General features: G+C 43.8%; 1 protein-coding gene across 1 annotated transcript in view; it reads right to left on the bottom strand.

Annotated features, from left to right (window-relative positions):
* Positions 1-23231, bottom strand: part of NAA16 (N-alpha-acetyltransferase 16, NatA auxiliary subunit) — a 587644-nt gene that overhangs the window by 80205 nt on the left and 484208 nt on the right. The window contains exon 16 of the mRNA XM_078657379.1: positions 16814-16922. Within this exon, the coding sequence (XP_078513505.1) occupies positions 16814-16922 (109 nt within the window). The remainder of the gene's footprint in view (positions 1-16813; positions 16923-23231) is intronic.

Here is a 23231-nt window from a genome sequence, read left to right on the forward strand (position 1 = left end):
CTGAACACCAGCTGGTGGCTCCATTGACTGTGCCAACTTGCTAAATGTGATGTGCACCGTCCTATAAAAGTGCAACCTGTGCGCACTCACATCAGTTGTTACCTTGACATTTCCATGCTCGCAGAGCCAAACAGAATAATCATGACAAGTGTGCAGATTCCTAGAGAGGGATGTATTGTGTGAAGAAACCAGTTCACGGAACACGGAAATGGAAGGGTCAGTAAGGAATCTGAGGTTAGATACAGTCCCTACCAGAAAGAGTATTACTAAAGGTAAGTAACTTAATCTTCTGGTAGAGACTTATAACCACAGTTTGCTCACCTTTTGAATAGATACCCAAGCAGTATATCCAACATGGTAGGTCTGTGTACTGGCTCAAGCTATAAAGTTTTGAAGGACTGAGCAGGCAAAATGCCATTCTCTGCAGACCTGGCTGTCCAGACAATAGTGCCTTGTGAACGTATGGAGTGACGCTCATGTAGTGTCTTGAGAAAGGTCTAGAACAGGCACCCAGTGAGGCAATACAGTGGTAGCAAATTGGCTCTAGTAGAATGAGCCCGCAAGCCCAAGGAGGCCGCTTTTTGTCCAGTGCATTGCAGATCTTCATGCAGAGCACGCTCCAGCACAAGATAGTCATTTTCTGCACAGCTCTGTCTTTCTTTGCTACCTGTAAACCCGAGAAGGAGCAGGCTGTCCACCCAATGGTCTACGGTACAATCCATATAGGACTGCAGATGGCTCTTTTCAGATCCAACCACTGAAGTCTTTATCCTTCTTAGAGGGATGAGGTGATGCGAAGAACGCCAGAAGAGTAATGGGCCGACCAAAATAGAATGGAGTAACCACCTTCGGAAGGAAGGTCGCACATGTCCAGAGGACTAGCTTGTCTGGGTAGAACATGGTATAAGGTGGGTTAACAGAAAGGGCAGGTAGCTTGCTGACCCCACTGTGCTGATGTTGAAGCTACAAGAAAGACTGTTTTGAAGGAAAGGAGTCTAAGAGAACAACTGCGGAGGTGATCAAAAGGCATTCACATGAGGAATGTGAGGACCAGATTTATGTCCCATTGAAAGGAAACAAAAGGGGAAACATGTAACAAATAATTTACTAACCTTCCGTAACGCATTATCTGGTAGAGACAGGATCTAGCCACAGATTTCTCACTTTAGAATGTTCCCTAGGTGCAAGGTTGGATCCAGACATCTTTTTCCCATAGCACGTCCGCGAGTCAGTAGAGTGCGTTGTGTGACTCAGTATCAATGTCATTCACCGGATGTGACATCGACGTAGTCCATATAACTCTCTCCCCAACACGTCGACGTCCGTTTCTTCCATGACTATTTTCCACGCTCAAAACGTGGAGCCATATATTGAAACTGCCCATTAAAACAGGGTGCTGAAATAAGAGAGACCCTTGAGTCAAATCATCACTGGATTCTTCTTTTTTGTCTTTCAGAATGTGAATGACCATAATGAAATCTTTGAGACAAAAGACGACTCAGTTCGCAGAGTGGGGAGAATGGGAGGATCATAAAGGAATCTGTGGCTAGATACAGTCTCTATCAGATAATGAATTACCGAAGGTAAGTAACTTAATCATCTGCTAGAGACATCTAGCTGCAGATTACTTACTTTAGAATCAAATGCCAAAGCCATACCATTCCTGCTGAGACCATGAAAAGTCTCATACTATAAAAAACCCAGTCCAGAAGATACATTTATAATAATTAAAGTGAGCAATAACCTACTAGACCACATAAAAACCAGCGGAAGGAACCTCAGTTAAGTAAATACGCAAGATATTTAAACCATGGGAATAAAATACCTATGTTAGTATGACAAATCTATGTCAGAAGCCAACCAACAATATAAGTATAAAACTATTTGCACCCCTTACGCGATCCGAACCATGCATTCTCACCTCACAATAACTGTGGACAGAACCACAGTAAGAAAAGTCATAAAAACATTAAAAGCATGGGTATAACATTACCCCTGACAAGAAGACGTCGCCAAATGACCCTATGAAAATAAACCCATTTAGTCGTAGAACCAGGCTCGAACCGCACTTTCGAACCTGTGGAACACAGAGCAGCAGGTTATGCCACTGAGCAATACCTTTATGCCCTATAAACTCCGTACCTAGCTGCCCTGCAAATTACACAGATAAAAATAAATCTGCCATGGAAAAAGCATAACAATATTTCTTATCAAAAAGAAGACAAAGACACCAATAGCAACTATTGGCACAGAAGCAGTCTATCCATAGGAAAAATAACTAGAGATGATACAAATACCTTTAGGATATCCCATATATAAATATATATAGTGGCATAGGAGTAAAATAATTAATCGCCTATGTATCAAAAAACGAAAAGAAAATGCTACTTACCAGTATGCATCTGTTCTTGGCATGTAGAGCTGTAGAGTTGTATACTTTAGCATAGATCACCATCTGGTGTTGGGCTTGGATGTTTGCACTTTGTTTGTGGAAGAAGTCTTTGTAGTCACAAGATAGGTTATCTCCTCCTTATGGTGATAGTGCGCATGGGCATCAACTCCATCTTCAGATAGTTTTTCGCCATAAAGGGTGATGATGGCGTTAGTAAGAGAATAGAAAAGGATGTCCATGTGATGTATCTAAATAAGATAATACTAAAACAGATAGAGGTACCCGGGAAGGTGGGTGGGCATATACAACTCTACAGCTCTACATGCCAATAACAGATGCATACTGGTAAGTAGCATTTTCCGTTCAAGACATATGAGCTGTAGATTGTATACTTTAGCATAGACTATAAAGCAGTTTTTCCTCTCTAGCGGTGGCAACCTGTATCCGTTACAGTAGTTTGAAAAGGCATTCTTAATACAGCCTGGCCCACAGTAGCTTGTTGCTTAGCTTGCACATCTACACAATAGTGTTTAGTGAAAGTATGTGGTGTAGAACAAGTTGCTGCTTTGCAGATGTCATCTAGGGGAATGTTCACTAAAAATGCCATAGAAGCCCCTAGTTTGCGTGTGGCATGAGCTCTAGGGGGAATAGTTAATTGACGTTTAGCTTTGAGAGAGCATATTTGGATGCATTTAACAATCCACCTTGAAATTCCTGTTTTTGAAATGGGATTGCCCTTGTGAGGTGGGGAGAAAGCTACAAAACGTTGCTTTGTGTTTCTAAAACTTTTAGTTCTCTCGATGTAGTAGAGTATTTCTCGTTTAACGCCTAGTGTGTGGAGAGCGCATTCTGCCACTGAGTCTAGTTGAGGGAAAATACTGGAAGTTCAACCGACTGATTAAGGTGAAAGGCAGATACCACTTTAGGCAGAAATTTTGGATTAGGTGTAAGAACCACTTTACTATGGTGTATTTGTAAAAATGGTTCTTGTATGGTTAATGCCTGGAGTTCACAAACTCTGTTAAGTGGTGTGATAGGTACCAGGAAGGCTACTTTCCAAGTAAGCAACTGTAACTCGCATTTGTGCAGAGGTTCAAATGGGGGACCCATGAGTCTGGTGAGAACTACATTGAGATTCCATACAGGAGAAGGTGGAACTCTAGGTGAAATTATTCTTTTCAGTCCTTCCTAAAACGCTTTGATAGCGGGTACTCGAAACAACAACAAATGTGGTCTGTTTTGGAGGTAAGCAGCAATTGCAGCAAGATGTAGCTGTATAGATGTATATGCTAGGTTACATTGTTGTAGATGCAAAAGATAACAGAAAATATTTTGGATGGAAGCATCTAGCGGATCGATTTTGATATTTGTACAATAAAAGACAAATCGCTTCCACTTTGCTCCATGGCATGCTCTAGTAGGACATCTAGCCTCTTTAATGATGTTCATGCAGTCTGGCGGGAGATTACGGTAGCCAAACTCTAGGACTTCAGGAGCCAGATCGCAAGATTGAGTTGATTGGGATCTGGGTGCCTTATCTCTCCATGGTTCTGAGTGAGATTTTTTGGGGAAAGGTGCAGCTTTTGATGAGGCACTACTGAAAGTTCCAACAGGGCATTTGGACAATGGGTGTGGATATCTGGAGGCGCAACTTGGGCATATTGCGTTTTGGTCTGTGGCGAACAGATCTATGTCTGGATGACCCCACAAGTGAAAGAATGGGAGAAGAACTTGAGGATGAAGTTCCGATTCGTGGATCTGCTGTGTATGGCGACTGAGCATATCTGCGATCTGATTGTGTACTCCTCGTACGTGTTCTGCAAGGAGGTAAATGTTTTGAGGAATGGCCCATCTCCATATGCTTTGCGCTAGTTGTGAAAGCTGAAGAGAGGGTCCCCCCCCTGTTTTTGTATGTAATACATTGCTGTCATGTTGTCTGTACGGATCACGACAGCTTTTCCTACTAGCAAGAGTTGAAAAGACTTTAGTGCTAGAAAGATTGCCAGTAACTCCAGGTGATTTATGTGGAGTTGTTTCCGTTGATGGGTCCATATACCATGTACGGTTTGGTTTTGGAGATGAGCTCCCCAGCCGGTGAGTTGTGCGTCTATGGTTAGCACTATCTGTGGAACCGGGTCGAAGAACGGCCGCCCTTTGGATAGGTTTTGTGTGTTCCACCACTGCAGACAGCGATGCGTGCGGCTGTCCACTAACGCCAGATCTGTTAACTGACCTTGAGCTTGGATCCACTGATGTGATAAACATTCTTGTAAGGGACACATCTGAAGTCTTGCATAAGGAATGATGAGGATGCAAGAGGCCATCATCCCTATTAGTTGCCTGAACACTTGAGCTGAAAGAGAGTGTTGAGGTTGAAATCTTGATATGAGAGCTTGCATGCTGGCTATCTTGACTGGATTGGGGTATGCAAGGAATTTTTAGGTATCTATTGTGCCACCTAGATACTGAAGTAGGTGGGACGGTTGAAGGTGAGACTTGGGTAGGTTTATTGTGAATCTCAAGTCGTGGAGCAGCTGGATTGTTTTGTGTATATTGTGCACACAGTGTGTGTGTGAGACTTGGCTATTATGAGTCAGTCGTTGAGATAAGGAAACACGTGAATGTGTTGTCTCCTCAAATGAGCTGCGACTACAGCAAGACATTTTGTGAAGACACTGGGTGCTGTAGTCACTGAATGGGAGGACTTTGAATTGATAGTGCTGGCCGTCCACTACAAACCGTAGATGTTTTCTGTGAGCGGGGTGAATGGGAATATGAAAGTAGGCGTCCTTGAGATCTAAAGTGGCAAGGAAATCGCTCTGTTGGAGAAGTGGGAGGGCCTGTTGGAAAGTGATCCTATGGAAGTGGTCCGACTGTATGTAGAGATTTAACGGTCGGAGGTCTAGTATTGGCCTGAGAGTAGCGTCCTTCTTTGGGATTATAATGTAAAGGGAGTAAACCCCTGTTCCTTCATGAGGTAAGGGAACCGGTTCTATTGCGTGTTTTTGTAATAAAGAGAGAACCTCTTGTTTTAACAGTGTGGAATGTTCTGTGGACATTAGAAGTTGTTAGGGGGTATGAATGGGGGTGTTGAAGTGAGTTCCAGTCAGTAACCATACTGGATAATTTGTCTTACCCACTTGTCTGTGGTGATGGAATTCCAGACAGGTAAGAACTGTGATAGTCTTCCCATGACTGGAGTGGAATGTTCCGGGGAGAAGTGGAGGGAAGGAGTGACGAAAAAGAACGTATAGTGGTTGTTGCCTGTAGGGCTTCATGGACTTAGCAGTTTGAGTCCTTTTTCATTTTTTCCAAAGATGTGTCTACAGTGGGTCCAAAAAGGTGTTCTTGATCAAAGGGTTGATTCAGAAATGTAGACTGCATGTTCTGTTTAAACCCAGATATGCATAGCCATGCGTGTCTGTGTAGTAAAACGCTTGTGTTAACTGCACGAGACACTGTGTCGGCTGCATCAAGAGCACACTTTATAGAAGTGTTTGTAATTAACTTTCCCTCTTGTATGAGGTCGTTATCCTTAGACTTATACTGATCGGGAAGATGTTTTAAGAGCTTTTCAAGCTCATCGTAATGAGCCCTATCATACCTGGCCAGTAAAGCTTGGGTATTAGCAATGCACCAGTTATTCGCTGCTTGTGACGCAATGTGTTTACCAGATGCGTCTAGTAATTTAGACGCTTTATCTGAAGGTGGGGCATCTCCTGATGTTTGGGAATTTGCTCGTTTTCGTGCATTTGACACAACCAAGGAATCCAGCGGAAGCTGTGCTTTAATATAAGCTGGATCGTTAGGAGCTGCTTTATATTTTTCTTAATCTGGGATTGAGAACTCTTGCCCTGACAGGGTCTTTAAAAAAGTCAGGTGCATGCTTGATCATACCTTTTTAACATAGGTAGAATGCTTGTTGATTTTGTGACTGTGTGAACGTCTCCAATACAAAATCCTCCTCCAGTGGGTCTGAGTGTAATTCTACACCATGATATTGTGCAGCCCTATTTATGAGCTGTGCAAAGCCTATGTTGTCATCTGGGGGGATGTCCTAGATGGGTAGGAGTCTGGATCGGGTACATCTGGGGGATTATCATAATCCTCCCAAGGATCAGGTGGTGGGAGAGTAGAGTCATCGTCATTATCCTCTTGTGAGTTTTCATCCCCACCTCCACCCCCAAGGTGATCATCATCATCTTGTGGTGTAGATGAATATGGAAGCATTGGAGAGTGTGCTGGAGAAAGTGGTGTAGTAGGAATATTTTGAGGAGAGAAGGGTCTGGCTGGAGAAGTTCCCACGTCTCTCTTCTTTAAGGGTACCTTGGGTTCGTCTGAGGAGTCCAAAGGTATCCTTTTAGATGAAATTGTCTTGATATGACCCGTTTTAGGGTCAATGTGAAGGGTTTTTTGTTTAGGATCCACTGGATCTGGTTGAAATAGGTCTTTTAATCCAGTATCCTCCTTCGGCACCAATGTTTTTTTTTTTTTTTTTGGTTTAGACTCCGAAGCTTTAGGAGGGGTCTTGGTGTCCTTATGCTTTGGAGGAGCTGTGGAGTTCGAGGATTTTTTTGGCTCCGAAGATTTATGGTCTTTTTTGGCTCCGAGGATTGGTCTTTTTTCGGCTCCGAAGATTTATAAGATACTGTGAAGGTGATACTGGAACCTTATGTTTTAGAGAAGGGGTAGGGTTTTTGCAGTCGGTACTCACAATTCGTTGACATGGAGTAACCGTTGATCTTCGGAGAAGCTGATGTGTTCATTGTCCGGTTCTTGTTCCTCTGGAACATCGGGCCTGCATCGAAGATGTCATCCGGCACCGAGGTAGTGGATTGCAACATCACATGACCTAGAGCCTGGCGATCACGTAAGATTTTCTTCGATCGAAAGAAAGCGTAGGCCGGGCAATCTTTGTCCTCGTGTCTGAAGAGAGGCAAAGGTTACAAACCTTGTGGAGATCCGTGTGTGGGAATTTAGCACCACACAGGGGGCATATTTTGAATTGAGTTCTTTCCATTAGCTGTAGGGCCTGATGGCGCCGATAGGCCCAACGGCCAGCGACGATGACCGGAATCTAAGGTGTTGAGAGGTTTGTTGGATGCGCGTCGAGGAGCACGATTGAAAAACAATACCGTTGAGCGGTGAAGGATTGCGTGTCGGAGGGGAATCGAATACGACACCGACCCAGAGCGCAACAGTTTACATCCAAACCCGATGGCGAATAAAAACAATTTGAAGGAGTCGATGCCCATGCGCACTATCACCATAAGGAGGAGTTACCTTTCTCGTGACTACAAAGACGTCTTCCACAAAAACAAAATGCAAACATCTGAGCGCAACACCAGATGGCGATCTATGCTAAAGTATACAATCTATATCTCATATGCCTCGAACATTCACATTCAAAGATACAAAAATAAAGTCTAATAATCTGCAGACAATACGGATATAACCGAATGCAACTACAGTGGGATGATACCACTTAGGAAAGCAACAGCCATCCAAAACATCAGAGTAATGCAAGTTGCCTGAGACACTACCATTAGGCAATGGTAGTATAAAGTTGAATACGATTAAGTATGGAAAAGAACCTTGATAGCCTAGCGAAAACCAAGGTTAGTATGTGACCTTACTTTTAGAAATAGAGACCCATCTACAGATCTACAAAAAAGTCTCCCATACTGAAACTGGAAACTTTAAAGTATTCCATAATAAAAGCCGATTGGATCTATAAAATAAACATCAATTTGTATGTCATCTAAGGACCACACTTTGCAAAGTGTGAACCCAACAGCCGGCAACTTGAGACAGATAAATAAGAAAAAGAATTGTCCCCCAGAGGAGCAATGATCCTTTATGATGGGAACAAAAGTCTTCTACAAAAGGTAGAAGTAATTAGGCCAATGCCTTTTTCCCTTCAAGGAACAACATACATGACATAAGACAAGAAAAGGTACACTAATAGAGGGAAATGTCCTTCAAAAAAGAAAAAAAAACCTTTAGTAATAAGCACAGCGGTATAACAACCCAAAAAGAGTCAACAACATTAAGTATCGGTCATATTACAAGGACCAGAATCATCTGAGAGACGTCTGCCTGGAGACCTGTAATAGCATGACAATCCCAGCAAAATAAATAAACATGCTCAAGGAACATGTAGAAACCAACAATGTCTACACGAAGAGGCAGAAGAGCCAATCAACTGCCATGGCTATAAGATAGAACCTGAAGAGCAAAACATGTAGTGTCTTAAAGCTCACAAGATGATCATCTTTTGGTTAATGTTCTAAATCTAGCAAAAGTAGAGAACAACAATCCTAAGTAACATCACCTATCCCCTAAACGCGAGGCAAGTATCAGGGGAAAAGCCAAAGCCACATAAACTAATAATGTGGGCTGCCAGTGACTTTCTGTGGAAATGCCAGAAGTACTTTTGGGATAGACACCTTCCGTGCTGCACTATCCCATCAACAGAACTTCAGTCTGTTGACGTATGCCCATAAATTAAGCACAAGGTCACACAAATACCATATAAAAGTATACGAGACATCTCACCATATTAACCAAATAATAATAAGAGGGCCATTGTACATACACCTCATCAAAAGGCAGATTATATACACAGAATCACATGGGGTTCAAATTTCAAAAGTACCTAACTAGGGGTACTAAACTTCAAAAATGTATGATAACATACATCAGAGAAATAACCCAACACAGAGGGTAGAACTCTGTAGTCTCAAATGTGAGACTAATAGTGCACAAGCAGCGCAATCCCAGCTCAACACATACATTTAGAAATGCTCACCATAGCATACAAAAGATACTCCACATAGGGTATGGTACATACCATGAAGGTATCAACTCTTGAGCTTAAGTTCAGAGTAAAGTAAACTGCAAGACCTGTAAACAAGGCCTCAATTAAAACAAACCCAACACAAAAAAGCTAAAATAACTGTCATCGACTGCGCTAAAGGAGAAAGTCACAACTTCTGCACCAAGCAGTAAATAATAATCACGAAAACCAATTATCGTGGAATATAGCTTAAAGAATAGGACTTCTCTGAAAATAATTCGGCAGAATAGCTACCCCATAATTTTCCTATAAACCTGACTGACAAGAACTAAAGGTCATAAAAAAAGTGTAAAGAACCAAAAGGTTATATAAACAACCATAAACCCCTGCTTCAAGCAGAAACACCACCTTGGGTTGTCACCATATAAAATACATACTTCATCTTAGCCACGTATAAACACTTCTTTCCGCACGCCAGAAAAGAAGAATTCAACCAGAATATTCAAAGGCATGTCTAGGTGGCTTTGTCACACCGACCAGCTCTGAATTGCCCTAAAGCTTAATCAGCATGTTCACCAAATAAATGTACACCATCAGATGGCATATCTTTCAGGCTATTCTGTACAAGCTCGTAAACCCAGACTGACACAGCCATGCATGCCAGGCAGTGCAACTAATTGAGCCATAGCGCCACCCATGAAATTGGGGCTGTCCATACCACATTTTATGGTGAATTTCATTTCTTCCCGGCCATCTTGTACCACCTGGAGGAGTTCACTTCTGCCTTCCTCTAAAAGAGAAGACAGTTGATGTGTCACCGAGTCCCATAAAGCATGAGAAAATAAGCCCAAAACGCATGCCCTGTTTAACAACCTCAATGCCGAACTGTCAGAAGAGAAAATATTCCTCCCACAATGTTCTAGCTATCTGGGCTTTATTTGGTGGAACCAAGGAAAGGACACTAGGGTCCAGCAAAGCCCTAGCAGCCTGAACCACCAGCCCTTCTGTAATGGTATATTGCAATAGACAAACTAGGTCCCCAGGGTCGGGTCTATGCCTATGGGCCACAGCCCGGTCAACTGGAACTCCCGTAACCGGTTTCAGCCAAGCTCCTAACAAAGATTAAACAGAGACTGTTGGAAGCTGGCTCTGTATACACTATACCAAAATGAGGTATAGTGTGCACAAAGTTCAGTGGTAGGCAGAGGTAAAAGTAGATATCACCTTACTCTCCATTTGTGGTAGTGTGGGCGAGCAGTAAAGCTTTATCAGATGGTAGTGTTAAGCATTTGATTTGTTGTACACACTCAGGCAGGAAATGATGTCACACACACAAAGACTGAATTTAGACCAATTTGTTTGTATAAAAAAATATTATTTAGTTATTTTATTTCTAGAACCAAGGAAAGCCTGGTGCAGGTAAGTGAAATAATACTTGGCAAGTTTGTATGCAGTGAATTACAGTTGAATGCAGGTTCAAATGCAGTAGTTAATTTACAGGTAAGTAGACAAATCGAGATTACTTTTCAGTTACTTTACAGATTACTATGCACATTACTTATTGGATTACTTTTTAAGCTACTTTTGCTAACCAGAGTGATAAGCCTAGATATCACACTGGGACATCTCCTAGACAAAAGTAAGTAATACAGTTTTTGTATATTTTCAGTTTTTCAAATTTTCATACAAACCAACTCCACACTTAGAAGATTTTTCAAAGAAAAGCGTCAATGCAGCGAAATGGAGTTATCAGTTTACAGTTAAGTACTTTGTTGTGGGAGCTGGTATTCTGGGGTTAGCACCAGGGTTCCCCCAGGGTCAAGGATGCACTCTTCAAGCACCCTCAGCGCACTAAGGTGGCCGGGTGCAGAGTGCTGAGGCCCAATGTTATCGAACTGGGATAGGGGGCCTTCGGTTGGTGGCTCCTCATGAGCAGGCCAGGAGGTTGTGGGAGCAAAGCTCCAGGTGTTAGGCTCAGGGCAAAGGGGGATCCGGTTTAGAACACAAAGTGCACCCACAGCAGCACAGGGGCAGCCGGGTGCATGTTTGGTGTTGGGTGCCCTGTTGTGTTCAATGGGGATTCACCAGTTGCAACAAACACTGCAGGCTCGGGGATGGAGATCTTCTGGAGGAGGCCACCGGTTGGAGAGGTAAGTTGGGATGCCTGGGAATGCTGGCACACCATTGGTTGGGGCACCCAAGGCCGTGGGACGTCGGGTGCAGGGGTGTCTTTAGGAGTCTTGTTTTCTTACCAGCTCCGGTCGTGGTCGGGGGTCCTCCAGAAAGGGGCTGCAGGCGTTAACTGGAGATTCGAAGCAGTTCAGAGTTCACTGGATCTCAGGCTATGATCACCGTTGAGATCTTCTCACAGTGTTGGGCCACTAACTTGTGCCGTGGGTGTCGGGTGCAAAGTGGGGCAGACTCTCAGATTTGGCCGGAGCCAGAGTCTGTGGGTGAGTAAATCCGGTGCTCACAGGAGAAAAAAGTCTTGGTTTGGGAGGACAGGGCAAGTCCTCCGGGTTCTTGGGGGATGCTGGCTGCAGGACACCCCAGAATATTACTGGAGCAGGTTCGAGGTGGGGACAAGCCGGTAGGGTGGGGCCAAACCAGTGGGCATCCTCCTCTTAGTTCAGAACGGCTTCTTAGATCCTTCTCTTCTTCTAGTCGGTTCTAGTCTGAGAAGGCAAGGTTCGGGGTTGCACCTAAATACTTGATTTAGGGGCGTTACAGGTAGGTAAAGGTTGGGACCAATGCGTCCCTTCCTTAGGGTGGGTATACCCCCTAATATGCCACACTCCAGTGGGAGGAGGGCATATGCCTCTCTCTGGTTGGCTAGGTCCCCTCATCTGCAAGATGGAGGGGACTAAGAGTTGTGCTTCACCTCACCTCCCCCACCTGAGGGGTGGGGTTGGCAAAGTTGGGCACACCTCCCTTCCTCACTTGGTTTCCCTGCTGATTCTCCCGCCCAAAGCAGGGGTCAGAACCGGTGGGGGCCAGTTGCTGGAAGCAGCAAATGGCAGGGGTAGCTCACAAAGGCGGCAAGCCTTTGAAGCGTCCCCTTCGTGGACCCTGCCCATCCTGGGGGAGGAGGCTTGGCACCTCGCCCCAGGATGTGCATTGTTTCAGACCCCGGAGAGCAGCAGGCTCTCGACCTAGGGGTCCAGAAACATGTCTGGTGGTAGCAGTTGGCGAGCAGCTACTCAGCCAGGACACTAGAGTTAGGCCTATTTTCAGGGGGCATCTCTAAGATGCCCTCTGAGTGCATTGTTCCATAAAATCCCACACTGGCATCAGTGTGGGTTTTAATGTGCTAAGAAGTTTGATACCAATCTTTCTCAGTTTTCAGTAAAGCCATCATGATGCTGTGGAGTTCATATTGACAAACTTCCAGCACCATATACTCCTAATGGCAGTACTACACTTACAATGTCTAAGAATTGGCTTAGACACTTTAGGGGTAGATGTCTCGTGCACCTGTACCCTCACCACTTGTATAGTGCACCCAGCTAGAGGGGTGGCTTACCTATGCCAGGGCAGTGCCTTATAGGCATGGCACACAGGAATGTGTGCCATGTCGACTCTTCACTTTGTTCTGCACCAAAACACACAGCCTGCAAGGGCAGCGTGTGGGTGTAAAGGTACAGGGCCTCTAAGGGTAAAATAATATGTGCTGCAGCTCTTAGAGGCCTTCCCTCGCCACAGTGCCCTGGGTACCTATGGTACCAGTTACAAGGGGCATGTGGCCAAAGAGTGCCAATTGGGTTTTACATCAGTACAGTTTAGGGAAAGAACACAGGACCTGGGTACCTGGTTGGCAGGAACCCACGGGACACTCAAAGTACATCAACAGTCTGGCAAAAAGTGGAGGCAACCGTGCAAAAAGAGGGCACTTTCGCACAGAGACTTGTTATAATGGAGTAAAGGCTGACTCCTGTCTCACCTTGGTGAAGTATCCACCAAGGGGTCTGCGGATACTTCCACTGAGGGAATCTGGCAACCCAAGAATGCAGATCCCCTTCTCAAAATTGTAGCATAAGAAAACTGTTGCCATACCAGGAGGAGAAAGTAAAACTGAAACTGCAGAGGATTCTAGCCCACTAACCTCCCCCAGTTCGGTCAGCCAATATTCCTCCAAAGTAGGCTGGACAGTATTGTCCAAAGAGTTTTCACACCCTATATTCTCCCCTTCACCTGCCAAACAGGTCATTCCCATAGGAAAAGAAGGAACAGGTTGAATAAGACAAGATGTACACTTGCCCAAACCAGACAGCTTCATCGGGCCCGCATCCAGTGCCGTTGCAGCATTATATCGACGTCAGAAAGAGTAATGGGATCGCTGTCACCGACGTCATTGGCTGACCCGACATCGAATGTGTGAACCCTGAAAGGCTGTGCACCCCCACCTCTTCGAATCCGATAACTGATTCAGAGGGCCCAACTGTCACTGAGGGAGAACCTGCCAGCGAGGATCCAGTCAGGTCACCTCTTTGGGGCCAGAAAGAGTACCAGAGGGAGACTGAGGACCAAAAACAATATACATGGAAAAGTAATATTCCTGCATTTGGGCTAGAGTCGGCCCGGGACCAAGATATTTAGGGTGGACTTGTGTTAATGCTCCGCCACTGAAAGTTGGGAGACCGCGACGTACCCCCTCACCGAATGGCTCCTTGAACGGTCTCTGGACTTCGGCAAGAATTGACAACGACGCTGTGCCTCAGATAATCGCGCTACCAGTAGTTTCATATGATGTGCTCTTAAAGCCTTCAACCAAAGACACTAACAGGAACTGCACTCCTCAGAGTCATGGTGTTGTCCATGGTTTTATTGTACCATTTCTCATGACACACACCAGAACCCCACCTTTCTGACCCACAGACATTTCTTTTGTTATTATAACGTAGTACTAGGGCATGTGTCTGATAGGGTCGTTAATCTAGCCCTTGGACCCTCTTTCTAAATGTTCGTTTTTGTTGTCCAAGGCACCACAAACAGAAGGCATGAGGATCTGTGATTGACATCTGTCTATAACAAGATCCACAGGGTTTAAACCCTGAAGACATAGCAAAAAGCTCACTGTTCCCTCGACAAAACGTTGCGATATGGTGAAAAGCAGCCCCTAACCACTCCGGATCTGCTTTGCAAGCCCCCCCCAAAAAAAGAAACTGACATCGGCGAGTGAGTTACATGGACTCCGTCGATGTCCCATTCAGTGGACAAGTATGGGAAAAGAATTCTGGTTCCAGTCTCGCGCCTGAGGAAGATTCTAAAGCAGATGTCTGTATCAGATACTTATTCCAATTGAAGGCATATACAGATTTGGTAAAGAGATGCCTGGCTACCAAGATGACATCAACCACTTCTGGACGAAGGTAAAGAGCACATAGCTGTCGCCGCTCAATGTCCAAGCGTGGAGGTTGAGCAGGTCTGGGTGCAGGACCCTGCCCTGCTGTGACAGAGATCTCCCCGAAAGCCTGTTCGGAGGTCAGATGCTTATGCCCTGGAGTTCTGAATTCCATACTTTGTGTCCACTTCGGAGCCACTAGGGGGACTTGGGCCCCCGTCAGTCCTATTCTTTCATAACTCAGGGCAGGAGAGGAATTTGCGGAAAGAGTTACAGGAGTCCCAAGTTCCATTCTCTGCGGATGCGTTTGAGTGAGAGATGCATTGTAAACTCACAACGTGCAAGTGTGCGGCCACTGCACATTCTCAGCAGTGGCAAAGAGATCGACCTAGGGTTCTCCCCATTCATGGAAAAGACCATGCACCACCTCTGAGTGTAACTTCCACTCATGATACGCAAGGAAGCAACAGCTTAACTTGTCCACTCTTGCTTTCAATCAATCCACTAGGTGATGTGTCCTCAGAAAATTCACTTGGCAGTCTAGCCACTTCCAGAGATGCAAAGTCTCCAGGCATAAGGCCCACACCCACACCTGCCCTGCTGTTTGCTGTACCACATGGCGGTGGTATTGTCATGAACACCAGCTTCCCTTTGATGGGGGGCAGGAAAGCTTTCAATGTCAAACAAATAGCTCTAGGCTCCAGAAGGTTCATAAGGAGCCAATCATCTGCCGGAGACTACATGCTTCTATCTCCATCTCAACCAAGGTCGCCTCCACAACCCAGAAGCATTGCATTGGTCACAACTGTGAGCTCTGGGTGGGCTAACGAGACGTGTATGTCACTGACCCAATAACGGTCCAGCAGCCACTACTGCAGATATCTAGCAGTCACTTCAAATCTGGGACCAGATAGGAAAGATGCCCCTGGTGCTGTGTCCGCTGTAACTTGCAGAGCCCATATTTGCCACCAGGCATGCATGACCAGCAGGAGGCCATCAGTCCTAGAAGCCTCAGAGTCATCCTCAGAGGTTGAAATATCGGGATCATAGCCCAATTATCTATTTTCTGGGGGACAGCCATGAAACTGCACCATGTCTAGAATGGCTCTGATGAAGAGGAGAATTTGTGAAAGATTCAGGTGTGACTGGCACGTTGATAATTAACCCCTATGACGTTAGGAGGTTAGCAATAGTCTGGAGGTGGGAGACAACTACCTGGGATCAGCTCGCCTTCAAAAGCCAGTCGCCGAGCGAGTAGGAAGACTGGGACTTCTGACCTCCGAAGATATCCTGCAACCACTACAATCCCTTTCGTGAACATCAGAGGGGCGCTGGTAAGGCCAAAGGGGAGCATACCGAACTGAAAATGCTCATGGCCTACCATGAAACGCAGGTAACCTGTAGGCCCTCCGGATGTCAATGCCCACCAGCCGGCAACAGTACCTTTTTATTTTATATAAATCACAGGGGTGCCCTGGTGCTCACCTGGGGGAATTCACAATTTTTTATGTCGGGGGCTGCGTCGGGAGCCTCAGGGCCCCTGTAGCCCCACCTGGTTCCTGGAAACAGCCCCATTCTATTAAATAAATAAAAAAGTGGGAGACTGCACTTGTTGCCAGGATCCTCCACGAGAAATGTGTGCGATAGCAACCAATCAGAACTCATCTTGAGATCTGTCTGCCTTCAAGGATCCTCTGTGGCATGAAACGTACAGAGATTCTGAACCTTAATTTCTCAAAAAAGACATCACTGGACAAAGATCTTGTTTCTGCCAAATTTGGCATAATTCCATTCTCCCAAAGTGGTTGTAGAGGTGTCTTATTTTCCTATGGTGAAAATGTGTTTTAAAATTCCTCCCTGCTTTTTTCTAGGCTCGCTTGAAGGATCACCCCAAAATTTCCAGGAAGCTGATGTAGGTGAACATTTTTAAGAAAGTTTCATCTTACGGTGCCAAAGTTATTAGCAAACCAGAAATGTGTGTGTACACACACAGTTTTGCACTATTAAGATAGTCATGCACTACAAGCATAAAGCATTGGACAAGAATGACAAAAACATAGCTTCATGAACATTAGAACAGCATATAAAGATGGACATTAAAGCATTTATTTTTTCCTTTAAGCAAAGCAGGGTTTCCTCTATTAACACACATGAACTGTAGGATGGAATGTAGCTAAAAAACCATACTGGTCAGTAAACAGCATTACAAGTTAGGAAGATTATGAAAATAACTAACAATTAAGGCACGATAAATAACTAATGAAAATACTTCACGTTTTACCTTTTCTGAAGTATATTTCAAATGCCAAGAGATGTGTGTCAATGTTATTTGCAACAAGGCTTTTAAGTGGCGTAAGGAACTTGATAGATTCTTCTAACGGATCTTCCACCTAGTTTAAAAGAAAAAACGTTTAACAGCATTAAAAAGAAACTGATGAACACCTTAGACATTACCGTTATTTTAATTCCTTAGGATGTTTGTAAAGTTCACATGGTAAAATACTGTGGTTCAGTGTAGCAGACTTCTTGTGGTAGGATGGAAAATATTTTGGATTTAGTGCTATCAATAAGCAACAGTGACAAAGTTTTATTGCCTACCTGATGGGATTTCACAGTAGGGTGCAGAGAATAAGTCTGGCTGCCTTAGTCTGCACTGACTGCAGTTTTTAGTAGGCACTTTAAGATAAACTCATGTAGAGGTCATTGCAATAAGTTAGACTGGATAGGAGGATTATTCTGATTGGTTGAAATATTCATTAAATGGTGACAAGTCTTCACAAATTACAGGACACATTACTTACCTTTGAAGAAATGTCTTCTAGTGAATACTCCATCTAACCACAGATTCCTCACCTGAGACTATGCCAGAGGGACTAGACTGGATCCATAAAAAATTCTCCATAGCAGTGCTCTCACACGCTGCTTGGTGGCACCATGCAGCTCTGCGCTGACTTCACAATGTCCCGAAAAAAACTGAGAGGAGCAGCATATAAGCACCATGTGTGTGTGCTGACACCAGTTTCTTAACATTGTCTAGGGAGGGTGGGAGGTGGAGTATGGCAGTTTCAATGAAAGTGCCTGGAGTTCACTCATGCATCAAGCTGATATAATCACGATGGGAAAACAGTCTTCAAAGTCAGGAAATGAACCAAGCAACTATACATCCACTTGAAGGGCCTACACATGAGAAATATCAAGACCATGTTAAGCTCTGATTGTGGCATCACAAACAGCTTTAAAGGGAATATGCATGTCAATCCTGTAATAAATCTCATCACAGCAGGTTATTTAAACAAGGAAGGTTTGTCTGGTACATACAGGAAGGTAGAGAGGGCAGTCAAATGAACTTAAATAGTGTCCACTGCAAGGCCTTGTTGGGCAAAAGATAAGACAAATAAAAGGATGTCCAACAGCTTACTTGTAATGGATCGTTCTTAGAAGCGCCACACCGAGCCACACATTTGTCCCAGGGCTTGGCTTAAATGGATTTCATTGAAGGATGTAATCCACCACTTCAAGTGGCAGATCAAACAATCAGTTGCTGCCGCTCAATCTCCATGCATGTAGGTCTATATGGCACAGATTCCTGTTGCGAAGTCTACCCTGGTGCTGTGACAGACGATCCTCTCAAAGTGGTAGTCTGATTGAAGGACAGAGGCTCATGTCCAGAAGGGCCAAGGTACCACTCTCTTCTGGCCCAACCAGAAGTCACTTGAATGCTTTGGGCCCGGTCCTTCTTGATTTTTTTCCAGAACTTAGGACAGGAAGGGGTACAGGAGACCGGTGTTCCATGCAAGCTGGAATATGTCTCCTAATGAGTGTTCTTGCAGAAACTACAATGTGCAAAACATTCAACAGTATGCGTTCCGACAGTGGTGAAAAGAACTAGCCAGGGTTCTCCACACTTCTGGAAGATGCCCTGTGCCACCTCGGAAAATAGACAGCACTCGTGATCTGTCAGACTTCACCTGCTCAACTCATTCACTGTAACCAATGTGTGGAGGTTAGATAACCTTTCACCAAAACGTGCGCACAGGTTAACATAAAACAATGTAGTTTCTTCACTTAGTTTTATGGTTCACTTCCAATAAATTGAAATCCAAATGTTTGATCATGAAATCATTCCAATGTTTATTTTTAATCGTTTTTCCTTTCCTTATTCCATTTCATAAGTGTTAATGATTAATGTTTCTTCAAACAATCCAATTACATCACATTACTCTTCCGCCCAATGCATTTCGGGTCGGTCAGTACGACCCTTCGCCACGGGCCTAAAAAGTAAATTGATACAGGACCTTAGCGATCAGTGTAGATGAATATATGTACAAGCATGTAGTTTAGTGAAGGTAGGAAAAAACCATTCGAGTAAACAAATCTCGAAAATCCCGAAAGAATGTTAGTGAAAAGTAGTACAAAACCGTAGAGCATATTATCGGATAACAGACACATTCTATGTGCAAATAATAGCGTAGTCGGGGAAAAAGTCGGAAGCGAGTGTTGACTGATTGAAGTATAAGGAAATTTGCGGGAGAACCAACTTCACCAAGTAGTGCACTAAGTTCGACTAAAAAGTGAGGTGAAAGTCGCGATAGAGTGAGGAAAAACTTACTATGAGTACACGACAAAGGTTCACGCAGTCACGTCTTCGTTAGTTAGGTTTGTGTAAGTGGAAGTTAGATTTGAACCGGACTACGCGGTCACATGATGCGAGTCTGTGAGCTTCAATGGAAATAGACGACATGCTATGAGTGAGCATAGTGTGTTAAAAAAGGTGCTGAAGACCTTTAGAAGTACGTAGAGAACATAATAGTAGTGTCACAAGGAGCCAAACAAAAGTGACCTAGTCATTAACATATCCACTAAAGAACTCACCAACACTCAAATGATGATTCTAAACAAGGGTACATCTTTTGTTCACTATTTTGGAGGCAGTCTCACAACGCAGCGACATGGACCCAACTAAACAAAGACTGAAAGCTGAATTTTTCTGGATAAAAAAACTGAATTGTTTACCCCCAACAGGAGTGAATGATCGCATTGAATATTCATGTTTTCTATAGACAGCACGTTGAAAGGACTATTCAACCCCCCCCCTCCCTCATGTAACTGTTACTGATTTGCATTTATATTTTTAATTAACATACCATATATGTTGATATCGACCACTGAAAACGTTCACGTAATACTATTAGGGATAATAATACTGTATATTGATTTTGATTATGAAAGCTGAACATGTAGATGATTTTTCGTTATTTTGATTCACACAACCTTCATTTACTTACAATTTAAGTCACAGTGATATATTATCTTATGGACTCTCTATATCGTTACCTGTGTATTTCAGATTCGAATATATATAAATTTTTTCATATAATTTGATCACACTGTCCGATGAGTCTTTTCAACTTTCATTGTAGTCTTTAAGCTCGAGATCACGTGATATGGAAGTGTAGCTGTTACTTACGATAGTTTTATTCATTAACATCGCCTAATCTTATATAACGCACTATGATAAGACTGTTGACACTACTATTATGTTCTCTACGTACTTCTAAATGTCTTCAGCACCTTTTTTAACACACTATTCCTCACTCATAGCATGTCGTCTATTTCCATTGAAGCTCACAGACTCACATCATGTGACCGCGTAGTCCGGTTCAAATCTAACTTCCACTTACACGAACCTAACTAACGAAGACGTGACTGCGTGAACCTTTGTCGTGTACTCATAGTAAGTTTTTCCTCACTCTATCGCGACTTTCACCTCACTTTTTAGTCGAACTTAGTGCACTACTTGGTGAAGTTGGTTCTCCCGCAAATTTCCTTATACTTCAATCAGTCAACACTCGCTTCCGACTTTTTCCCCAACTGCGCTATTATTTGCACATAGAATGTGTCTGTTATCCGATAATATGCTCGAAGGTTTTGTGCTACTTTTCACTAACATTCTTTCGGGATTTTCGAGATTTGTTTACTCAAATGGTTTTTTCCTACCTTCACTAAACTACATGCTTGTACATATATTCATCTACACTGATCGCTATGGTCCTGTATCAATTTACTTTTTAGGCCCCTGACAAATGGTCGTACTGACCGACCCGAAATGCATTGGGCGGAAGAGTAATGTGATGTAATTGGATTGTTTGAAGAAACATTAATCATTAACCCTTATGAAATGGAATAAGGAAAGGAAAAACGATAAAAAATAAACATTGGAATGATTTCATGATAAAACATTTGGATTTCAATTTATTGGAAGTGAACCATAAAACTAAGTGAAGAAACTACATTGTTTTATGTTAACCTGTGCGCACGTTTTGGTGAAAGGTTATCTAACCTCCACACATTGGTTACTTTGTTGACGACACGAATAGGCATTGTGTGACAAACGCCTGCGCCACCCATTTAAAACTCAGAATAACTGTGTAAATACTATGAAAATGAGTGCATAGGGATTCAAAAACGTTTTCATATTCAACTCTTTCACTGTGGCATTCAGGGGCTCTGCCAGGTGGTTGCTAATCAGGGAAATGTCCTGGCGCTCCAACCAACTCCAGTGGCACAGAGCCTCCTGGCACAGTACTTGGGACACCTGATGTACACCTTGAAGGCCTTGAGAGTCAGAAGAATGGCTTGCAACTCCAACCAGGAGCTTAAAATGTGTTTGAGTCCAAAGTCTCCTGATGGCCTCTGCAATCCAGCAGGGATGAGCCAGTCACCACCGTCAGTTTTGGGTAGGGAACGGATTGTCCCTGAACCAATTTTGTTTGAATAGCCAGATCATTTGCCAACTCCTCTGAAACCTGGATTGCACCTGAAAGATTTCCTTGATGCAAGACCTACTGGAAACTGAATTCACTGCATAACCCGATTATGCCACCAGGCATAGCTGACAAGGAGGATGCAGGAGGCTAGGAGGTCAAAGTTTCAAAGGTGTGCTCACAGTGACCCAGGACCAAGGCTGAAATGCTACAATCATACGTTGAATGTCCTGGACTCATTGTGGTGGAGGGTAGGCCCGGAACTACACTGTGTCCTACCCAGCTCCAATGAACGGATGCCTTTGTGAAGGAGTGAGGTTTGACATTGCCTCATTGATAGTGAACCCCAATGATGTTAGGAGGTTATAAGTTAAATGGAGATGGTCTACGGCTAACAGTTGCAAGCTCACCTTCAACAGACATTCATCAAGGTACAGAAAGAGTGGTACCCTTGAGGTTAGACAATGGGTCACAACCATCGCATTCACTTTCATGGAACACTAAGAGGTGCTTGTGAGGCTGAAAGGAAGCAGTGCAAATTGCAAATGCTCCTGGACACCTTGAACCTCAGGTAACACTTGCTGGACTGCAGGTTGAATATATATAAATGTGCTTTCTAAAGGGTACATCTTTTGTTCACTATTTTGGAGGCAGTCTCACAACGCAGCGACATGGACCCAACTAAACAAAGACTGAAAGCTGAATTTTTCTGGATAAAAAAACTGAATTGTTTACCCCCAACAGGAATGAATGATCGCATTGAATATTCATGTTTTCTATAGACAGCACGTTGAAAGGACTATTCAAACCCCCCCCTCCCTCATGTAACTGTTACTGATTTGCATTTATATTTTTAATTAACATACCATATATGTTGATATCGACCACTGAAAACGTTCACGTAATACTATTAGGGATAATAATACTGTATATTGATGTTTTCTATAGACAGCACGTTCCAAGGACACCATCTAGTCGTTGCAGACCATGGAGACAGGATTTGAGTCAGTTTGAGCATTTTGACTTAATACTTCCACAAGAGGGCCGTCAACTGTCGAAGGTCCAAAGCAGGCCCGCACGAAGGCACAAGGAAATAGCTAGAGTAACAACCCTCTCCTCTTTCAAATTCTGATACCATCTTGATAGCCCCTTTGGAGAGTAACGATTGCACCACCAGTACAAGCATGGACAGGTACTGCTATGAAATACTATCTGGTGTGGGGGGAATATTTGCTGGGCAAAAGGAAAAGGCGGGGATAACATTTAGTAAGCCCAACTCTAAACTACTTGAGGGTATCGAGGTCCCAACTGGAATGTCACAGTCCTGACTAACTTAGAAAGAGGATCAATAAAAAAACATTGAAAGGTCGCCTCACCCATAACTTATCAAGGCATGCTTCATCATTGGACAACCTCGCACACTGGGGTAGGTGCAGTGCCACTCCAGAAAGTACTGGATCCTGCCCTCCAATGGATGGACATGTGACACTTAGGGCAAACTAAATAGGTTTGGTGGCTCTTACAGCAGGGAAGGGAGAATGGGAGGACTGATGGCACTGCTGGCCTTTGCTCTGTGAGCAAGGTGAACTTTATAAAAAGGAAAGGGGTGACTGTAGGGATTACTGGCCTTTGTATACATAAATCAGCCCTGTTGCATAGCCTCTGTACTTTTAGAACTGGTGAGGAAACTGCTTGGCAGAGGTCAACAAACCAATTGAGCAAGCCGTGGATCTAAATTAATTAAATTACTCCAGGGGAGAATGTGCCTTTTCACAGAAAAGACATGAGCCATTAAAGGCATATTGACTAGAGGGGCTTGTACATCAGCAGAATTCCTGTGACACGCATCCATATGTTTCATCGGAGCATAACACTGGTCCCAACTGCCCTCCCCGTAGAATCTAGCTCAGTGCAGATAACATATTTGTCAGCATC

This window comes from Lissotriton helveticus, chromosome 8 (genome assembly GCF_964261635.1).
Source record: "Lissotriton helveticus chromosome 8, aLisHel1.1, whole genome shotgun sequence".
NCBI classification, from domain to species: domain Eukaryota; kingdom Metazoa; phylum Chordata; class Amphibia; order Caudata; family Salamandridae; genus Lissotriton; species Lissotriton helveticus.